General features: G+C 34.3%; 2 protein-coding genes across 2 annotated transcripts; both read left to right on the forward strand.

Annotated features, from left to right (window-relative positions):
- The first annotated feature begins 5,228 nt into the window (after positions 1 to 5,228).
- LOC132308120 (uncharacterized) lies at positions 5,229 to 7,230 on the forward strand. Its single transcript, XM_059806115.1, has one exon. It carries the CDS (start codon positions 5,499 to 5,501, stop codon positions 5,700 to 5,702), a length of 204 nt encoding a protein of 67 aa, XP_059662098.1. The 5' UTR covers positions 5,229 to 5,498; the 3' UTR covers positions 5,703 to 7,230.
- A 5,129-nt stretch (positions 7,231 to 12,359) lies between these two features.
- On the forward strand, positions 12,360 to 15,234 carry LOC132308122 (heavy metal-associated isoprenylated plant protein 30-like). The gene is made up of 3 exons (XM_059806116.1): positions 12,360 to 12,627; positions 13,923 to 13,998; positions 14,664 to 15,234. The coding sequence occupies exons 1-3, from the start codon at positions 12,472 to 12,474 to the stop codon at positions 14,984 to 14,986; spliced, it is 555 nt and encodes a 184-aa protein (XP_059662099.1). The 5' UTR covers positions 12,360 to 12,471; the 3' UTR covers positions 14,987 to 15,234.
- Positions 15,235 to 20,850: the final 5,616 nt, after the last annotated feature.

Genomic DNA, 20,850 nt, shown 5'->3' on the forward strand with positions numbered 1-20,850 from the left:
TTTAGCGGAACCAAGCCACTTATTTATGAATTCCATGTTGCAGAAAGATAGAATCGGCTGTTTCGAAGTAAGATTCTGGCGCGGCTACAACGCCAGATCCGGGTTCCTGTTGCAGGTGGAACCAAAACCAAGCCCCCTGTTTAATAGCCTCGCCTTAGCCCTAGGTCTCGTTAGCTGTTCTGCTATTTCGACCGATCCCAACTTCTAAAACCCCCGTATTTTGGGTACACGCGCGACACTGTTTACTTGAAACCCCACGCTTGGAGGCCAAGATTGGGGGGGATCCTAGAGAGAGAGGGTCATCTCGTGCAAAAGGCTATCAAATTGACATACCAGTAAGAGTTTACAATAGGAAGTGGCCAAGTTCTAAGGAATTGATTCTACACAAAGATTTACAGGGATTTCCAACTATGGAATACAAGCTCACTAATCTGTTGGGTCAACGGGATAAGTCCCCGTTGCTTGATCCCTCATCTTACCCTTTGAGGAAGCGAGTGAAGAGGTGTTTCTGCCATTTCTTGCTGTAAATTCTTCAGAAGGTTCTTCAGGAAGATCCGCGAGAAGGGGGCGGGCGCCTTCGGAGGATCATTGGTTGGAATCCTTCATTTTTATATTGATTTAGTAGAGATTAATGAGAATATGAAGAAGTTAATGCAATGAGCTTTAGCCTACTTTATTGTAGGTTATTTTGTGTCAAAAATCCCCCTATTTACCAGAGATGGGGGTAGGCATGCAGTGTACTATCAAACAGAAATTGAAAAGAGAAGCTTGCTTCTCGTTGTACTTGTTTTCTCTCTTGACTTCCGCTCTTTGTTTTCATCACTTGATCCGTCTAGCACCTTTTTGCACATTAGCTCGAGGCATTGTTCGTTCGCTCTCCCTCTCCCGGTTCACCAGGTGTGACCACGTACTATCAGTAATCTTAGTGAATCTTTGAGTTTGATCCTGGCTCAGGATGAACGCTGGTGGCATGCTTAACACATGCAAGTCGAACCATTTCTTTCTCTAGATCGAAGTCCTAAAAGCATCCCTCTATCTATATCAGTCCGATCCTGTGATTCTGTCTTTACTCCCTCGCTTTTCTTTTCCAATCTCTCAGAAACTCGGATCTCTCATTCCATGTCCTTCCCTGCAACACTATTCATCAATCAGGCAAGCTCAAACTAAGTAACGAGCTAGCTTTGTTAATCGCTCCTCAACTCGTGCTCATAACTAAACGCGTATATAATGCCGCAGTTGCCAACCTTCTGGCAGTGGAAAAGAGCTAGTTCCATTTCTGCTAGTAGATGTTAACAAATCACCTTCTCAGATTGACACCTACATAGGGCACAACCCTTGCTTTCACTAGGCTTTATGCCTATAATGACTGGTAAGCGTAAATCAACCTATCGTATCGACGAGTACCTCTGTTTTAGACTTGTCTCTTCCCATTTCCCTTCGAAAAGGTAAACGTCTTTGATCTTTCAAAGTTGTAAGTCAACGTGTCTTTGATGCCACTCATACAGGAGGCCCTTCTTTGTGTGTGGTTAAAAGCCGTACTTAAATATGAAGGTCTCTACTCCTGAGCGTTGATGCGGGGATCTACTAACCAATGCAACCGGTAGGGGTTTTGTAGAACGATAGGTTACCATCTTCCTTCAGTCTTTCGTTTGTCTTCCAGGTCTCTTTGTGTGTAAAGTTTTGGTTGGTAGGGTCCTACCGTGTGAATCAGTTGCAGTTGGTTAAGTTTATATTCTAAGGGAAGGGAGGGCTTTCGAGCAATCAGTTAAGCTCTTTCTGTATTAGTTAACGGTTAAGTGATATCTCTATTAAATAGATCTCTTCTTTCCTTTCTAACTGTACTACTTGTGAGTAAGGGACTCTTTGAAGCAAGAAAACGGATACGCGTTAGCCGGAGAAAGGTAGCTAGCTCAGTAGAATATATTATATTAAGAGAAGAGGAGTGAAAGGCAGGCGAAGCCATAAAAGATAGGCAGGCAATCCGTCCACGAATACCGATTCCTTTAGAAATAGATCTTCCTTTCCTGTATCAGTCTGGTAGCCTTCCCTTTCTCAGTCTAGCATTCCGCGGTGCAGTCAATCAGTTAATCGATATCTTCTTTCGCTAAGTCCCCGGAATCAAACATCAATTCTATGGCTGTGGTTACAAGGGGACAAACAAAAGGAAATCAATCTCTCGGGTGGTTTTCCCATTGAGTCAACCCTCTTCGGTTTTCCTCTATTGGAACCTACGCCACTAGACACACGAACTCTTCAAGAAAGAAGCAAACTTGGTGCTTCACTCTCGGCCAAAGCGTTGTCTTACTACGTTGTTACGGATCTGAACTTCGATAGTATATCTTGACTACTATTAGCTCATTTCTTACCATAATCTGTGTGTCCACTTCTTGAGTCAGTCGGTAATGTACTAGTTATTCCTCCCCTCTCCTCCTGTTTTCTAGAGACAACCTTGGACTTAGTGCATTGCACGTTCCAATACAAGTGAGATCAGGTGTTGAATTACGGAAAAACAAACTGGATACCTATCCTTATAACTCGCCGGAACACATTCCAGTTTTTGATGAAAGCGAGGTGGTGCTGGCACAACTAGTTCAACGCAACCCCGGTAGTCAGAGGCTTATTTCATTCATTGATGCTCCGTATATTCGTCTAAACAAAATCTTCACATCTTATAAGTCAATATGACGAATTCGAAAGAGCTCATAAACAAAGGAAAGACGGGCATAGCAAGACGACAAAACTAGGAATCGTCTCATAGATTTCGTACCCAACAACCAAGTTCTTCTTCTTCAACTTTGGGGGAAGCCAGCTTTTAAGAGGGCTCTGACCGAACCCAAGTGGCCGTACCCACATTAGCCAATGTCACCGACCACGGAGTGGTGGAAGCTTGTCTTGAGGTTGACATAGAAAGGGTTGGCTGGCCAAGCACTTCGTTACACGCTGTGGGCCAGTATGCGTAGTCCCTTTACGCGGGAAGGACAAATAAGCTGTCAGATGAGGGAAATACCACGGGAAATGACTTAGAGCCTCACCCAGTTAAGGAATAAAGGGAATATGCAAAGACTTACACTATATGAAGTAGAGCGCTCGTACCCCAGCCAATTAGATGGGGTCCTCCCTACCAAGCTCACTACGGATACGCAAACAAAAAAGAATGATAGAAAAGATGAGGCACTCACAAAGACATTCTAGCGAAGGGGCTTTTTCCTCCTTGTTAGGATCAGGTCAGCGACTCTTCTCAGAGAATCATTCGACGGGAAAGGCACCCATATGTATGTTTTTTTGTTGGAGTTGCTACAGGGCGCGTCCTTGACTCCATGCCAGACCAAACAAACTAGGCTATGATACCAAGTCAAGGAGCAAGCTCTCCATACGGTTCAGCATCTTCGGTTTCGAGATAGAGCCCAGCTTGAACTGTTGTAAGCTAGCAAGCGGGTAGAGTAGAACTTGCTTCGTGGCATACCGAAATATGCTAATGTTTTCTGATAGAGGAAAAATGGGATAAGGAATTGAGGCAAGGAGCTAGGAGTGAACCCCGATCGAAGGCAGAGAGGGGTTGTTGGCTTGGGTCAAGCGAAGCCCAAAGAGTGGACCCTTAGTTCTAGTCTTTTCAGACGGTTAAAGCAACCATTCTTATCAATAAGGAATGAGTAAGACACTGAATCTTTTTCTGCGAAATCTTCTTGAACCGATCACTTCCATGATGACTCAAGGCTGGAAATCATTGTGTCAACGTGAGTCAATCTCAATATAGAACGTGTTTTGTTTTACTTTTTCAAATACCTCGTGGGAAGACAGCTAGGCAAGAGAGGCTACTTTAAGTAAACTACTCAATACGTGAAGTCAAGCGACTTCAGATCTTACCTTATTCAGGAATATCATACTATTGTTACAAAATTGAAAGATACAAATATTATTTTCTTTCAAAGAAACATCTAAATAAAAATAATTTTACTCACAAATATTATTTTCTTTCAAAGAAACATCTAAAGAAAAATAATTTTTTAAGTAAAATATAGTGATATTATTTTTTTTCAAACATTTCTATTTTTATTTTGATAATTACCTTTTATTGTTAATAGGTGATAATGGTAAAATTAAATATAGAAATTAAAAATATGGTGGAAGTGGTTTTGTGTAAAAAAAAATACCGTAAGTGGGTTTAAAAAATTATCGTTAGATTTAATTTAATATAAAATAAAAAGTGTGGATTAATTTTTATATAGCTAGAGATCAACTCTCTCTATATATATATATATATATATATATATATCTACAAATCGTTAAAGATTCTATTTTTTTAAGGGCAGTTTTGCTAAAACGGAAAGCGGTTTTCTGGGATAAAACCTTCTGAGTCATCCCGTGTGCTACGCCTGCTGCTTTGTTAACAACTACAGTTTTTTTTTTTAGAATATATTTTTTCATTTTAAATAAAAAAGTAAACACTACACTATATGTGAATAACGTAATACTTCAAGTTGTTCTCAAGCTTTGATCAAGTTGTCCATGAGCAGCTAGCTCTTTGTAAAATCATTAAAACACTAATTTTTATATTTGGTTAGTTTATCTATCAATAAAAAATGCAGAATTTGTCAACTTGGAATACGAAAAAGGAAAAAAAAACTTATAAATATTGTATTCATGAACAAAGTATATATATAATATGTATTAATATGTATGAGTTGGATAATTCTGTCCGCTCAAAGGGAGGTATCAATTTTGGATAAAGAAAGAGAGTTGCTTCAGAGTCAGCATAAAATTTTGTTAAAATCACAATAAGCTAATTTTTTTTTGAATAATTGGGTACACTTAATTTTGTAAATTTTTTCTTAAAATAAGATATGATTAACTCTAATGCTTAACAGTTAACACCAAATAAATTTTAAATGAATTAAATTCATACTAAAATAATTCAAACAGGTCAATTAATTTTACAGCTCAGCCTCATATACTACTATCTTATTACCATTTAAGCATCGCATGAGATAAGTTGATGCATGAATCCAAGATATAATTTTATATTTAACGGATAGGCATGGATAAGGATTAAAGCAGTGATTCATCACCCTTTTGGCCTTTTCACACCCATCATCAATGCAATAGAGACTTGCAGATAAATTACTAGAATATATATATATATTACTAGAATTTTCCAAGTAAATTAAAGTTACAACTTTTTTTAGTTGTTCTCATCGATTGCCACGTACAAGCCCAAACCACACACCGAACCCAACACCTCACGCCGTTGTATTATAACCATTTTTGTCCTTACGAAAACCCACAGAAAGTGTGAGAGAGTATGCCTCCTATATATATCTACATATGTATAGCTATGTAGGTGTGTTGGTGATATATATAGGTAGAGAGTGAGAGAGCGATCTGTAGGTAAATTGGGTATCAGTATAAAAGTCCAGGGAAATTAAGATCTGGTTTGATTTGGTTGGTTTTGGAAGGGAAAAGAAAGAGAGAGAGAGAGGGATCTAGAGAGAGAAATAGAGATGATATTGGTGGCGATACTGGCGGAGCTGTTGGAGGAGTACACGGTGCTGCTGGCGAGGGTGGTGGAGCATCTGTTCCACGACGCACCATTGCCGTTTCCTCGGAGGGTCCGTTTCCTCATAATCCGCAGTCTTCCCTTCGTTTCCCCTTCCCTTCCCCTTCCCCTTCCCCCTCCTCCTCTCATTAGAGCCCCTCCTGCTTGAATATTATGTGTTTGTTAAGGTTTGATTTTGAATTTGTTTGTTTATAAATCCGAGTTTTGTTCTTTCCCCTCTTAATTCTGTCGAAGAATATGTAACTACCATGTATATAACTTTTGAGAATTAGCCTTTTCTAACCTTCAGATGATTCTGGAAAGTGTTTGATTACTTGATTTAAATGGTGGTAATAATACTACACATGGTCGGTGTATGTGTATTTTTAAAAATAATTATTTCATTTTTTTCCTTCAAATAAAAGCAAGTATGGTGAATATCATGTCTCTGAAGTCTAAACTTTTAGGATCATATTCCTTCCAAGTTTAATTACAAATTTTTTTTTTTTTTTTGAGTGTATATATATATATATATAAACATAAATATATAAACATATGTACACACAGACAGAGAAATGGATAGCAGTAGTAGTGTGAGTTGTCGGTTTGCCAATGAATTTGTTACGCGTGGCCACCGAATAGATAATGATTAAGGATGGGACTCCGAATGTATGACGTCAGATGTGTGATGTTTCAAAATTTCTATGTTTCTGATGCGTTGGTGGGATGGAATAAAAGATGTGAAATTAAAAAAAATAGGCACTGAGTAGTTTGGTTAAATATTAATTTAAAATATTTTTTAAATTTTTTTTAAAAATATAAAAAAGACTTATTTGTTTTTAATTTTTTAATCACATATATTCTAAAACATTAGATAATAAAAATGATTTATATACCCCTACACATGGTATTTCTCTCCCCTCCATCTCTGTATGAAGGACGACTCTTCCCTAAAATTCTCTTTCCCTTTCAGAAAGATGAAGTAGTGCCGAAGCCGTAATTGGCCGTTCGACTTCGATCAACGTCAACGACTATGACGATTCTACGCAAATTGCGGCGAAGAAGATTTTTGGGGCTAAAGCGAAATTGAGAGATGAAGTATGTAGAAATCTGATGAGCTAAGGATACGATGGTGTTGGGTAGGAATTGATTTGTGTCGTTAAGAACGTTATTTGATGGAATCATCAGATAAGAGCCTTATGCGCTCGAAGGTAACAACCCTCTCTGAATTTCCGATGATTTCTTCTTGTTGGTGGTTAATGGTTATGAATTTGTTGCTGATACGGAACATGAAAAGGGCTTTACCCTCCATAACTCCATTCTTACGGAGCTTCTCATTCCATCTGAATACACGCACTTTTCTGCTATGAGCTTCTTCACTCAGACTCACCATTTCTTACACTCCGTGTTGATACGATCCACCAACGAAAACTCCATTGCCAATTCATTATTCCTCTTCGATTTGCTGTAGATCAAGAACAGAGACATCATTGTTCCTCTGTACACGATCAAAGAGAGTGTCAAACACTCTATATGGTTTATTGTGTATATGAATTTTTGTATTATTATTATAATTTTTTTTTTTTTTGTTAGTTAATTAATTTTGGGGAAACCAAACCCATTAATTGTTTCTTTCAATTTATTAATTAGGGTATTTACAGATTGATTTGGGAATTCTAGTATTGGAGTTTATGGTTTATGGTTTACGGCACCAATTAGTTATGTATAGAAAGTGTATATGTTGTTGTTTATGATAGAGAGAGAAATAGACGAAAATGAATTAGATAGATGGAGAAAAAAAATTAAATATAAATTAAATATAAATATAAAATGACAGAAATAGACTTCAATTTATACGCTAAACAATAAAAAGAAGGGGCTTTTGTTGTCCAAAAAATATGAGGACAAGCCTATATATATATATATATATATATATATGTAATGATGAAATATGTGAATGGGTGATTGATCATAAAACCAAACACTTATAAAAAAAATTTCTTATTTTTCTTTCTCTTTTTAAATTTCATTAATTTTCCTAAAAAAATAAAATTTTCTTACTTAAAATTTCATTAATTTTCTTAAAAAAAAAAATATGAATGGGTGATTTTTCTTATTTTAGTTTTTAAAATTTTTCTTATTTTTCTCTTTCTCTTTTTAAATTTCATTAATAAAATTTTCTTGCTTAAAATTTCATTAATTTCTTATAAAAATATATGAATGGTGATTTTTCTCATTTTATTTTTCTATTTTAGTTTTTAAAATTTTTCTTATTTTTCTCTTTTTTTTTTAAAATTTCATTAATTTCCTTAAAAAAAAATATATAAGACTGAACACTTGTATGGCGTATAATAGCCCTCAATACCAATATGATGTTGATCACTCACTTTATTTATTCTTGTATATGGAAAAGGAAGGGTAAATATGTCATTTGAATAATCAACCTAAAGTCAAATGAGAGTAAATATGTAATTTTAATCATTAAAAAAATAATTTATTGGGTTAAACCAAAGTCAAAGGGTAAGAATGTCTTTTTTCATATAAAAGGTGAAAAACGGAGCAAACGTTTGTAATATGAGTAATAATTATTTTCGAAAAATATTTTAAACTGATATTTGGCCAAACTACTGAGGGTGTCAGTGAAATTATTCTAAAAAATAATTAATAAAATTGAATTAATATTTTTTAATATTTTATAAATTTAAATCTTAAAATTTCAATTCTACGCAGTTTATTCTCAAACTGATTTCTCAAAAACTATTTGGATGTATCATCAATAGTTCAAGGAAAGTTATTTAACTTAATAGCATTACTCAGTATATATTAGTAATTTGTGGTTCTAAATGTGTACGACGGTACGGGAATACTTTTTCATCCTACACGTTAAAAAAAGAAAGAAAATGATATGTCAGCAAATATAGAAAATGACATATGAACCAACGGCTTTGGAGGTTACGCGTGTCCCATACTAAAAACCATCTAAATATCTAATGGTTGAAAGTATTTGGGTTTATGAAATCGGCAAAGGTGGTCCAGTGTACGAAATGAGCTCAACTGTGGTAGATTTTTATTTACAAAGTGAAAAAGTGAATCCCAAAAAAACATATAAGAAAGTGAAAGTGAAAAATAACATTCGAACCCACGCTTGAGTTGTACGAATTTTGGGTTTTATTGATTATTATTAGTATTTTATTTTAAAATTTAAATCGGATTTGAAGAAAATTTCTATATACCTTATTAAAAATGTATGAGAGGAATTTTATTAAATATTATTTATATGCAAATCTGGTCTCCACTTTTTTTTGATAACCAGAACTCCATGAGGCAGGGTCCGAACTCGGACTCACCCCCGGTGCACCAAAATGGGAATATTACAGTCGGCCCCACAACAACAACACTAGATTTTTCGACGAAACTAGAAGACTTGGTAGATGAGTCGAACACTGACCTCATGTGTGCCAGGTCCAAGTCCCACCATCACTGCTAATCCGCCGCGACAGTCTTCTCTCTTGCTCAAGCTCAATAGTATAATATTTGTTAGTAAAGAGGGTTGAAGACAAAAGCTAAGTGAGATTATAAAAATTTGAAAATTGAAAATTCAATCACATCAGAGCATTGAATTGTTTTTACCCTTCAGAATCAATGGCTTATGCACGCATATTTCATAAATACATGTGTTTTAGGTTGACCGTGAATTAATTGACACTCGTTGCATTGTTCCATGATGGAGAGGTTTTACGGCCTCTCCAATTCGGTGGTTTGTTTGGGTGTCCTTATCATTTTCTTTCTTCTAAATGACTGGCTCTTTTAGTCAATTACAAGTAGGTGTTCGGTTCTTTTCGCTTTAATGTTTTAGAACATTTTTTGTATTCAAATTTATTTTTGATTGTTGAAAGAGAGAGAGAATACGGAACTGTATAATGTGTCACAAAATATAAGATTACACGGGAAGATCATAACCCATACCTCGCTAGTTGAGGGGGGAGCCTATACACGAAAAACTGTGACCTAAACATAGTTGCTCATTCGAATTAAAAAAAAATTAATTTAATTTATTATTATTATTATTATTTATGATAAATTGATGATGTCATGGGCTTAGTCACACAATTAGTCCAAAGTAGCCCCGCTCTCAAGCTCCGCACGAGATTTGCGATTTGGGAGTGAATTCGCACAAAATTCGCTAATTAATTCGTGAATTTATTTTTCTAATTCGCGATATCCATACTAATTCACTTTATACAGCTAAATTTGTTACCGTCCCAATGATATGGAACATCTATATTACCATATATGCATTTATCAGTTTCACTATTACTCAATATATAGAATAATTACTTAAACTGCACATATGCCTCAGCTGTATTGGCTTTGCTATATTATCATATATATACATATATAATTAATGTTTGAATATATACTACTAAAATACTTTCCAATCGGATAATATTATAAATAAATCACGCGTCTATTAGTGAGAAAAATTAACTTATTTATTACATATATATTATTAATGGAATAAATAATAATAAATATATTTGCATATGGATTTAAATAAATAAATAAAATAAAAAATATATATGTCATGACCGTTTATTTTATTTAAACCTAATATATAGACGCTCTTAAGGCGCTCCGGCTTTCAAAAATTTTAGACTTTGACGCAATCGCTCCCGCTCTCGCTCTCTATAACTTAGGTCATGGGTATTGATTAATTATATATATTTAGTTAGTTTATTTCTTCCATAATTATTGTAACAATTTCAATTTGCATGAAATCAGAATTTAGTTTATTATTTGTTATACTGTTGATTTATTTTACTATTTCTTGCAATTTTTTTTTTTTTTTTTTATAATTTTATTGTCAAAGATATAACATATAAAAAAATAAATATTAAGTGTATAGCCCATTTTTTTCGTCCCAATGTACGTATTCCTCAATTGTATTTTTACAAGATTTCTGCAGTTAATAAACTTAAATAAATAATGAAGAAAGAGAAAAGAAAATTATGGGTTCATTGGTATACAAGTTGTTTGATTCTTGGGCTGGATCAGCCCTAGAAAACCTTTAATTAGCAAACCTGGTCCAAAAACTCGAATGGACCCGGAAATGCCAATATGATATTACTGGCTATATGCACAAAGTCCACACTTCTGACAACAAAATAGCGTTTTCGTAGCTCAAGCGTAGGGGTGATCATCGTTGTATTTGAGAACCCGACTTCAAACTTACACACTTCTCCCTCCATTACTTACTAATCCCTGACATTCTTGTCATAAAAAAAAATAATAATAATAAAAATCTAGAGGTTTTACCAGTGGTAGTGAAATAGTGACAAATTAGTTATGTGTTTTTTAAAACAATAAATTGAGTAAAATAGTTTTTTTTTAGACAAAGATTGATCTATTAATTTAGTAACTGAATTACAATCAGCAAGAACCACCAACATAAAATTAAAAAGGAAGTTTGATTCCAATATTTTGGAAACCATTGCGATCAAATTGGTTCTATGTTTCAGCCCCATAAAATGAATCATAAGCACCCTTAGTCCGGTTGGGTTAATGCCTGTAGGTCGAGAACCCCCTTTTCTATGGGAATTGTGTGCTCCGTTTTATGTATTTTTGTTGCCTTTGGGCCTCTATGTATTGTGACATTGTTATGCTTAGCTCTTAGTGTATTTTTTTTTTTGCTTTAGAGGGTTTTGCCCCTTGTATTTTTTTTTTTTTGGATAGATACATTCATGTTATGTTTAGGAGCACCAAATTACCCGCTTAAACTTGGAGGTAGAAAAAATTTAGTTAAAATTTTGTACTAAATTTCTTCCAACACAAAATCCAAAGCATCGATTCGATATTTCCAAATGCAAAGTATATTCTTTTTCTTTCATTAATTCATTTTTATATTGCCTGAAAAATGAAAAAGAAAGAATCACAGAAGATAAGCCTAAGTGGGAACAAAACAATATGGACAGCAAGTATCAGAACCCGACTCTAAATTAATAAAGTGAGTTACATAATTACTTCTAGTTGCAGAAACCAAACCCCAGTTGGTTCTATTTTTGGTTAATTAATTTATGAATTTTCTTTTCTATGTTGTGGAATCTTTATAACATGCATATATGGTTTTTTGTGCGATTGTGGTGTAAGAATACTGGCTAGGATAGCATATGATCTTCGTGGATTACGTGGAAATATTTAAATTCCATCTTACACCTTTATTTTATTATTTCTTTTCAATATATTTAATCTAAAGTACTGTTTAAAGTACACAACCCAGAGGTTCTATTCTCTCAAAGCCTACACACATTGTGAGATAGAAATTAAGCCTAGCTAACTTATAGGAATGTGGGAATATAAATACAAATATATATAGATATAGATATACAGATATAGATAGTGCTTGTTGTGTAGTGACTTTCAAAGATGGTAAGAGAAGAAAAAAAGATAATTTCAGAATATTTTGTTTTCTTTCCTTAAGCCCACCTATCTCCCTTGAGACCTAATATTCTGTGTGTTGATGATCATTGTCAGCGGCCATATCTTGTCCCACATTTGAAGCACTAATATATATAATGTTTGAGGGTTTAGATACCATTCCCTGTCTAAAGGGTTTTTATTCCATTTAGTTTTATTTGGAAGAAATATTGAGTGATGATCGATCATTGTCAGCGGCCATATATGGAAAATACAATGAATTTAAGCACAAGTAAGTATAGTGCATGCATTTGGAATAGTTGTAGACAACGCGCATTTTGGTATATGGAATATATTACAAAGAGGGATTAAAAACTGATGGATAGAAGGAAGCGATACCTTTGAGCCAGGAATATCTTCTGGGGTTGGGTTATAGGACTCTTCCATCCTAATCTCATCTCATATATCTATCTCTTACCTTCTTTAATTATATATATATATATACACAAACGAACCTATTGCAAATGGCTAACGAAATTGAGAGAGTGTTTGGCTCTTTCATTGCTGCTATCACATATTGTTTCTTTAACTATTGGGACAACCACAAAGCCATCAACCACACTTACATCAACCACAACATCGAACACAAGATGCCCAAGGGTCATCCCCTTTCGTTGCAGGTTCGCTTTCATCCATACCCTTTTTTTTTTTTTTTTTCCTTCTCATATATATCGTTTTCCTTTAGCTTTCATCAACTTCTTCCTTTTTATTTTATTTTTTTGTTTTTGTTTTTTAGTAAGTTCATCGCTTTCATCCATATTTTTTTTCCCCTTCATATATATCATTTTCCTTTAACCTTTAATCAACTTTATATTACTATTTTGAAAAGAGAAATATATAAAAAAAAGTTCTCTGTCTCTCTCTCATGTGTATTTGGCAGGCACCTTGGTGTGGATAGTTCTTTATTATGGATCATCTTGTAGAAATAGAGAGATCGACCATGCATGCAACCATGCACATATATTTCGATCAGGAGATGGAAATAACGACCATACATGCTTTACAATTTTCGTTCCATTAACAACCATATATATATATCATGGGGTGCATGTTTTACATAGGACATGAACATGGGCTTGAGAGAGAGAGAGAGAGAGCATATGGATTGTGTTCTTACAACCTATATTTTCAATTATTATATTGTTTGTCTATCTTACCTAGCTTTCTGTTTGCTCCCTTTGGGGCTTGTTTGTATATATAGTTCTTATTTTCTTTAATCAATATACTCTACTTACCTTTAACGCCCGAAAAAAAAAAAAAAACACTACTGAAAGCCAGGTTGGTTATGAATAAACCTATTTCCCCTTTTTATCAAACTTATTGTAATTTATATCCATTCAGCCACACATCCGCTTTATATTCTGATCAACACCTTCCCTTATTTTTTAATGTCTATTAGGGGCTTAAAGTACTCTAAAGTCTATGATGAAGCATGGAGCACTATACAAGTGTGTGTGTGTACTGTGTATAATATATAGATATAGATAGACACACACACACACACACAGACAACTACAAACAAACATGTACACACAAGAAAACCCTTTTTGTTTTGTTTTGTGTTTTTTTTAAGCTCAAGATATTTCGGTTTACAGTAGGCTATGGCTTTGTTAGTATGAACACACATAAGAAAAAGGTGATCTATATATATATATATTCCGAGCAATGGGGAATTTAATTAATTAATTTGGATGACATATATATTATATATGCATAATGATGAGTTTAGTCAAAAGTAGGGTATGTCTTTTTTCTTAATCTCATTAATTTTCTATAACCGCCTAAGGATAAATTAAAGGTAGTTAAAGAGGAACAAAAGGAACAAAGTAATAAGAAAAAAGTTTAAAACCGTGTTTACTTTTGTGGAAACAGCATTTTTGAAGAACAAACACTTTTTTTTTGAATCTTTTTGCAGACTGTTGAGCTCAAAGTGAGGATGTGCTGCACTGGCTGTGAAAGAGTTGTTAAAAACGCCATCCAAAAGCTTAGAGGTATGTATATATACACACATCCATCACCCTTCTTTACTTTCATCTTAATTAATATTTGAATTATATAGAGATTAGTTTTCAATTTTCAGTACTTGTTCGAAAATCGAATTTATATACTTTTCAATTTTCAATACATACATATATATATATATATATATATATATATATATACGTACACATAAACACATGCTACACCCTTTAGAAGTAAAGACTGCAATTAATGGTCCCCTACAGGACTTCAAAAGCTCACCCTTAGTCTCTGTCTCTACTTCCTTGGGGATTGGCTTGTGTCTTTTGCGAGTTTATGATATTCTCATTTTCAATGTATGGGATCACTGAGTAGTCTTTGTCAGTTGTCTATTGATTTAAAAAGAAGAGACGCCAAAGTCCGAATGCCAAACAAGACACACAGCTCGATCTGACGGACTCTATAGCTACTTGTTATGTTGATCAACATAATTGAATCAACTAATTTTGTAGAATACGGAAAAATTAAGGATAAGGTCCAAATAAAGGGAATACATGTCTTTTCATATGATTCTTTATGTTTTTACATTCTACCACATTAATTTTGCAAAATTGTGATAAGACATACATAATTTACCCAAAGGTAAATGATCTATATATATATATGTGTGTGTGTGTATATATGTTTGTGTTGATAGGGGTGGATTCAGTGGAGGTGGAGCTGGAGATGGAGAAGGTGACAGTGGTCGGATACGTTGATCGGAACAAGGTGCTAAAGGCGGTGAGGAGGGCGGGAAAGAGGGCTGAGTTCTGGCCTTACCCTGACATACCTATGCACTTCACAACGAGCGAGAAGTACTTCAAAGACTTGACCAGTGACTACAAGAAGAGCTACAATTACTGGAGGCACGGCTACAATGTCGGTGACAACTACGGGACCATCCATGCCTCTCACCGTGGGGATGACAAAATCAGCAACATGTTCAACGACGATAATGTCCATGCCTGTTGTCTCATGTAATTTTTATTAACAATATATGTACACTATATATATCACCAAATATGTCACATATATATATATATATATATATATATATATATATATGTATGTATCTACGTGTGTAACATAAAATATACACAGAGTCTCAAGGTGCTTGTATGGGTTAAGTAATTAGTCACTTGATTTGTGTAGCATGCACAGCTTTATAATTACTTTGTTATGTGCCTAAAAATATTATGATGAATTAAGTTGTTTGACTTTTACACAAATTATCCCTTTTTGATTTACTAACATTACCACTTCAAATGATTGCTGATTTATCATACTTCACCATTTGACCTTATAATTCTGGTTAAGTGCTTGGCCAAAACCATATTCAATTGTATCAAATTCATGGGATGAGAAATTTATTTTATTTTATTTTTTATGGCGAGAACGGAGTTAGTGATTAGATGGGAGAGAAAGGGTGTAAGGTTCATATACGGTCTCAGATAGAGAGAGAACAAGCCAATTAATCATCACAGGAGCAACAATGAGTTTTTTTTCAAAAATAGAATTATGGATCAGCAATTAGTATATGTAAAGTAATTGGAGCATTCCTGTTGATCTTGACCTTTTCACTTCTTGTTTCAAACTTTGAAAAGGCAATTTAATTTGTAATGAAATTTATGTAAAACTGTGGTTTTTCATGTCCTGGTAATTTCTCTGTCTTTTCTTAGAAAAAAAATAAAATAAAATGAAAAGTTTAGACACCAAACGGTCCAAACCTATAATCAAAAGCGGAAGTATCTTTATAATTTACTTTTAATATTTTCAGGAATTTCCTACCTCCTCCCTCCACCTATCACTTTCCAGGAGGACTTTTCCAGGTGCCTAGCTTAGGCACGAAGGCAGGCTGCCTTGTTTAAAAACGTGTGGTGGACAATCTTGATATTTGTATTTGTTTATACACAATTTTTATATAATTATAAAACTGTTAGACACTGAACTTCTACAAAATTCACAAATTAATTTAACAAAAACATCCAAAATTTAAAAAGACTACTCATTTTTTAACTCATTTGCCCAATATAATTTTTAAAATTCAGAAAAGACCCTTACTTTTTATTTATTTTCGTTCAAAATTTCTCATCATGTTATTGTTAATGACTCTCATCTCTGACTTCACAACTGTACACATGAATGTTTGTAAATGAGTAGCAATGGATGAAAATTACATAATCTAAGCAGGTACAGACACCCAAATCAAATTTCAAATTTTTTTTTTTTTTTTTTAAAATAAAAATTTCTTTGCTTTTCAACACACACACTTTTCCTTTAATACACAATCTATTAATTTATCTGTATATCAAGATTATTTTCACTTCTATATTTGCACACAGTGGAAGACTAGGTGTACAAAACAAAATTTTGGACATAAATCAAATTCTCCTTTTTTATAGTTATTATTTATTAAAAACTCAAATACCTACTTTAATTATAAATTCTCAACCTCTTCCACTAGAAGGTAGAGTACCGCTGGACTACGGACTTTTAGTAATATTTTCATTTTAATAGTTATTTTAATTTCAAATCAGTGTTGAACAAAAGGGGTAATTTTTTTTTAATGTAATAGTAACAACTCTACTTTTCAGGGAAAAGTTTACAGCTGTAATTATACAGTAACATTTTCAAATCAGTGTTGAACAAAAGGGGTAATTTTTTTTTTTATAAATGTAATAGTAACAACTCTACTTTTCAGGGAAAAGTTTACAGCTTCGATTATACAGTAACATTTTCATTTGCACTGCGTTTGATGAAAATAGTGATCACATTTTCAATTTGCACCGTGTTGTTAATTTTCTTTTAATCTCAATTACATATTTTAAAAATTGGGTTTCAAATGGTTATTAGTTTCTTTGTTTTTCTTAACCCATTGTTAAAAACTTATAATGAATTGTGCGTGCTGCTACCGGTAGCAGGGCATCTTGGGTACCCACGCACAACATTCTTACAAGCGGCGACAGCTTGGAGGAAAAGTTTTTGACCGTCGGTGACTTGAACGTAGGGAGGGAAAGAGAGCATGGTGAGAGAGAGTGTAATATTTCTAAATTTCGTCATTTTGCATTTTTCTAGAATTTTTTGTTTATGTAGGGGCATTTTCGTCTTTTTTTGTTTTGCGTGTCGGACATTGTGGAGTGTGCCGGTAGTATTCGAGAGTTGGTTGGGGCATTTCATTGAGTTCAGGACTCTTTGAAATGTAAGGTTGGTCATTCTTGCATTTTTCTGTTTTTTCGGGCCGGACGGTCCCATGTGGGACTTGCTATCGGAATTGTCGTGTATGGGGGTTTTTTGGTTGAGTCCAATTGCATCACATTTATTTATTTAATGTGTTATGCGTGGTTGTAATTTATTATATATGTGTATGTATATAATTATGTGTGGTAGAAAATTAAGTTAAAAAGAAAAGAAAAATTCAAAAGAAAAGTGGTGAGACCCACCACTTATCCTTATATGGCCAAGAGACCACTATTGGTCTCAAATCTCTTTACCCCCCCCTTCTCTTTTTTTGATGCCGTTTGCGGCAAATTGAAAAGCACGGCGAGAACTACGGTTTGGTCGGAGCCAACCTTCATTTGGCCACCAATTTGGGGATCATAATTCTAGGGTTTGGAGTGTAGAATTGGGGCTGTTCATCAATTTGAGGTAGGGGTCTCTAATCTACGACTTCTTAGGCCTTAGTGAGTCTATTCCTTTATGATTTGTGATTTAACATGTTACATTTGTGTTAATTTTATTTCCTAAAATGAATTACGTGTTATATATGAGTTAGATGCTAAGTGTGTTACATGACTTAAGTGGGAAAGCATGTTTATGTGAAAATTTCATGCCTAATATGTATAAATTGTTAAAATTGAAGTAGGCATTGACATATTATTGTAAAGCATGAGACATCCATGCATAGTATTGGGCATGAGATTGGGAAAATTTTTGGTTTAAATGAAAAGCAAATGGTTTTGGGAAAAAGTTTGTGAAAATCCAGATGCCTAGGAGGCGCCTAATGGTCCGTGGTGTTAATGTAATCTACAGGGAAGTTGAACTACCTAGGCCCAAACGACGCCATGGAGGTGCCATGTGGCCGGGGATTGCTAGCCCACTCTCTCTTCGTGATGCCATAGAGGTGCTATGGGTTGGGTTACATTAACGGTTTTTGGAACGATGAAATGGATAGGTTTGGGAAATTGGGGAGAGACACATCATGACATTATATTTCATTGCACGACATAATTTAATTATGACTTGAAACATTGATTTTGTGCTTTGTTTAATCGGTATGGCATGACCCCGCTTCTATATCCTCTATTCATTGTTGGGATCACTGGGTTCCAAGAGTTGTGTTTTAGGCACTTCCTATTGAACTTAGGCTCACCCCATTGTTATTTAACATTTTTTCAGGACTCGGAAAAGAAGTGGCGAAAGATCATCCACCACAGACTTAGCTTGGATTAGAGACTGACCTTTTTGCTATCTTTTGTAACTAAATTCCATCATGTAAAACATTAACTACCAATATATCATTTTGTGTCTCATGATGCAATTAAAATCTCTACTTTTGTACATGATCATTGGGGAATGTATGAATGACAGTATTGTGCTCATATTATGACTATTAAATGTATGAAACTTTTTACTTGAAAGTATGGTGATAATTATGGTGAGAAGATGGTGTTAGTTGTTGTTGTGAATATGGAATTGCAGAGAGTTTTAAGGCTTGTTCATAGCTAGCCCAGTTAATTGAATGTTTTAGCTGCAAGTAGTGAGCTCCCAGGGTCTGTCGCCCGGCTAATAAGGGCTACCAGTTGACTGACCCTCCTCTATCAGTCGGTCGAACCCCCATTTCCAGTTGGCCGATGATCCACTGTATCGAAGTCCCGAGAGCTTGTAATTTTGAGAATTGTTTCGGCCGACCGACCTTAAAGTTTCGGCCGACCGACCATCTAGCATCAGCCGGCAGACCATGGGCCATCAGCCAGCTGACCTTCCCTCTTTGACCAGTATGTTGACCCTTTTTTCTTGAGTTGTGATTTTTGGAGTGTCCTAAACCATGTACTAAATTGAATAGTACCCATGAACACAGAAAAAGACCATTGTACCTTTGTTAATCACAGGTTCAGGTAGGAACCCGGTCAATAATCTGGATCTATAGGTTCAGGTCGTTACAGAGAGAGGAATAGCCGGCACAGATACAACAAAAACAATAATAATAATAAAAAGTAAACGAAAAGAGACCGGTTCATTTGGCTTAAGTCTGAAATTGAAAAATTTGAGATTAATGCAAGTACTTTAATTCCTTAGGGCCATCCATACCTCAATATGAATAGGGATGCCAGAACTTAAATGATAACAATAACAATGCATTTATGTAACGGAAATGAGAATGTTAGATGAAGAAGTCGTGCATCAAAAGTTTGTATATAATTAAGGGAGTTTAAAGTGCTTAAAATAAAAATAAGAATAGTGCCTTTAGGAAATGACAATGTTAAAAGACAGATGAGTTGGGTGACTAGAAGAGATATGGTCATTAATGAAAAAATATATATAAAAATAGATATTATATAAAATGATGAGAAATTTTGAGATAGTAAACTAAAAATGATTTGAATATATACAACTGAGAGTCAACAGACACCTAGTGACGCGCACCCCAAATGTGGGGGAGAAGGTTATTATTCATGATTTTAAAAGTTAAATGTAACAAGAAAATTTGAGAAAAGTATTCATGTGAGGGAGTCATTCACCTGGAATTAAGATAAAAATAACGATGATATATATATATATATATATATATATATATATATATTAATTAACTGCATTATTTTTAACAGTAATCTATAACTAATATATGTAACATGTATAATGTTTTACGCTATTAATATATCATACAACTTGTTCAAAAAAATAAAAATAATAAATAAAATAAGAACAACAATTAAAAAAAAGAAGAAAAAAAAGAAAAAAAAGAGAAGGGACGGGGGGAGAGCGAGAATTTAGGCTATATTTGGTACGGTGGGTTTGAATGAGAGGATAACATTAGTTATGAGGGAAAGGGAAAGGGAAAGGGAAAGGGAAGGGAAGGGAAGGGAAGGGAAGGATAATTTTAACCCCTTGTCGTGTTTGGTTGGTTAATGAAGGAAAAGAAAGGAAAGGATAATGATTATGTTTGGGAAAAGAAAGGAAAGGGAAGTATTTTAGTAAATTTACTATTATACCCTTTTAATTTTTAAAAGAAAATTTATAAATTTAAGTATGTAATATTTGCAAAAAAATAAAAAATAAAAAATAAAAACCTATAACAAAACGTTTGCGATATATATATAATATTTTTAGGGCAAATCATTTTAGCCTCCCTGCCTCCATTTCTATTCTCGTCTTAACTCTGAACTTGCCCTTTTTCTCTCTCTCGATCTCTCTCTCTCTACAACTATAAATACAAGAATCAGAAGTTCAAAACCCATTTCTTTCAGTTTATATATTTGTCTACAAGAATCAAAACTACAAAACCCATATCGGCATCATTTCAGATTGTTCAAAAAATCAAAACCCAATTTCAGCCATATCAAAACCCAATTTCAGTTTCCATCGCCCTTCCAATTCGGGTTTGCCGTTCGCAAGCTTCAGCTAGTCCTCTTTCTCTCAACTCTCAAGCTTCCCCCCCCTTTCTCTCTGCAACTGCTAATTTGTACGTATGGGTTTTGTGTGTAATCAAGGACAAATTTGGCATAAGAAATCACTTACCAAGCCTCTCCTTTCATTTCTTTTCGTTTCCGCCCATTTTTGGGACGTTAAGAAATCTCCTATAGAAGTCTTGTATTAACCCTCCAAACCCTTCCCTCTTCTTCCCTTTA

The sequence above is a fragment of the Cornus florida genome, unplaced genomic scaffold (genome assembly GCF_030987335.1).
Source record: "Cornus florida cultivar Cherokee Brave unplaced genomic scaffold, ASM3098733v1 CherokeeBrave_3.0.0_Hap2_Chr05, whole genome shotgun sequence".
Taxonomy (NCBI): Eukaryota; Viridiplantae; Streptophyta; class Magnoliopsida; order Cornales; family Cornaceae; genus Cornus; species Cornus florida.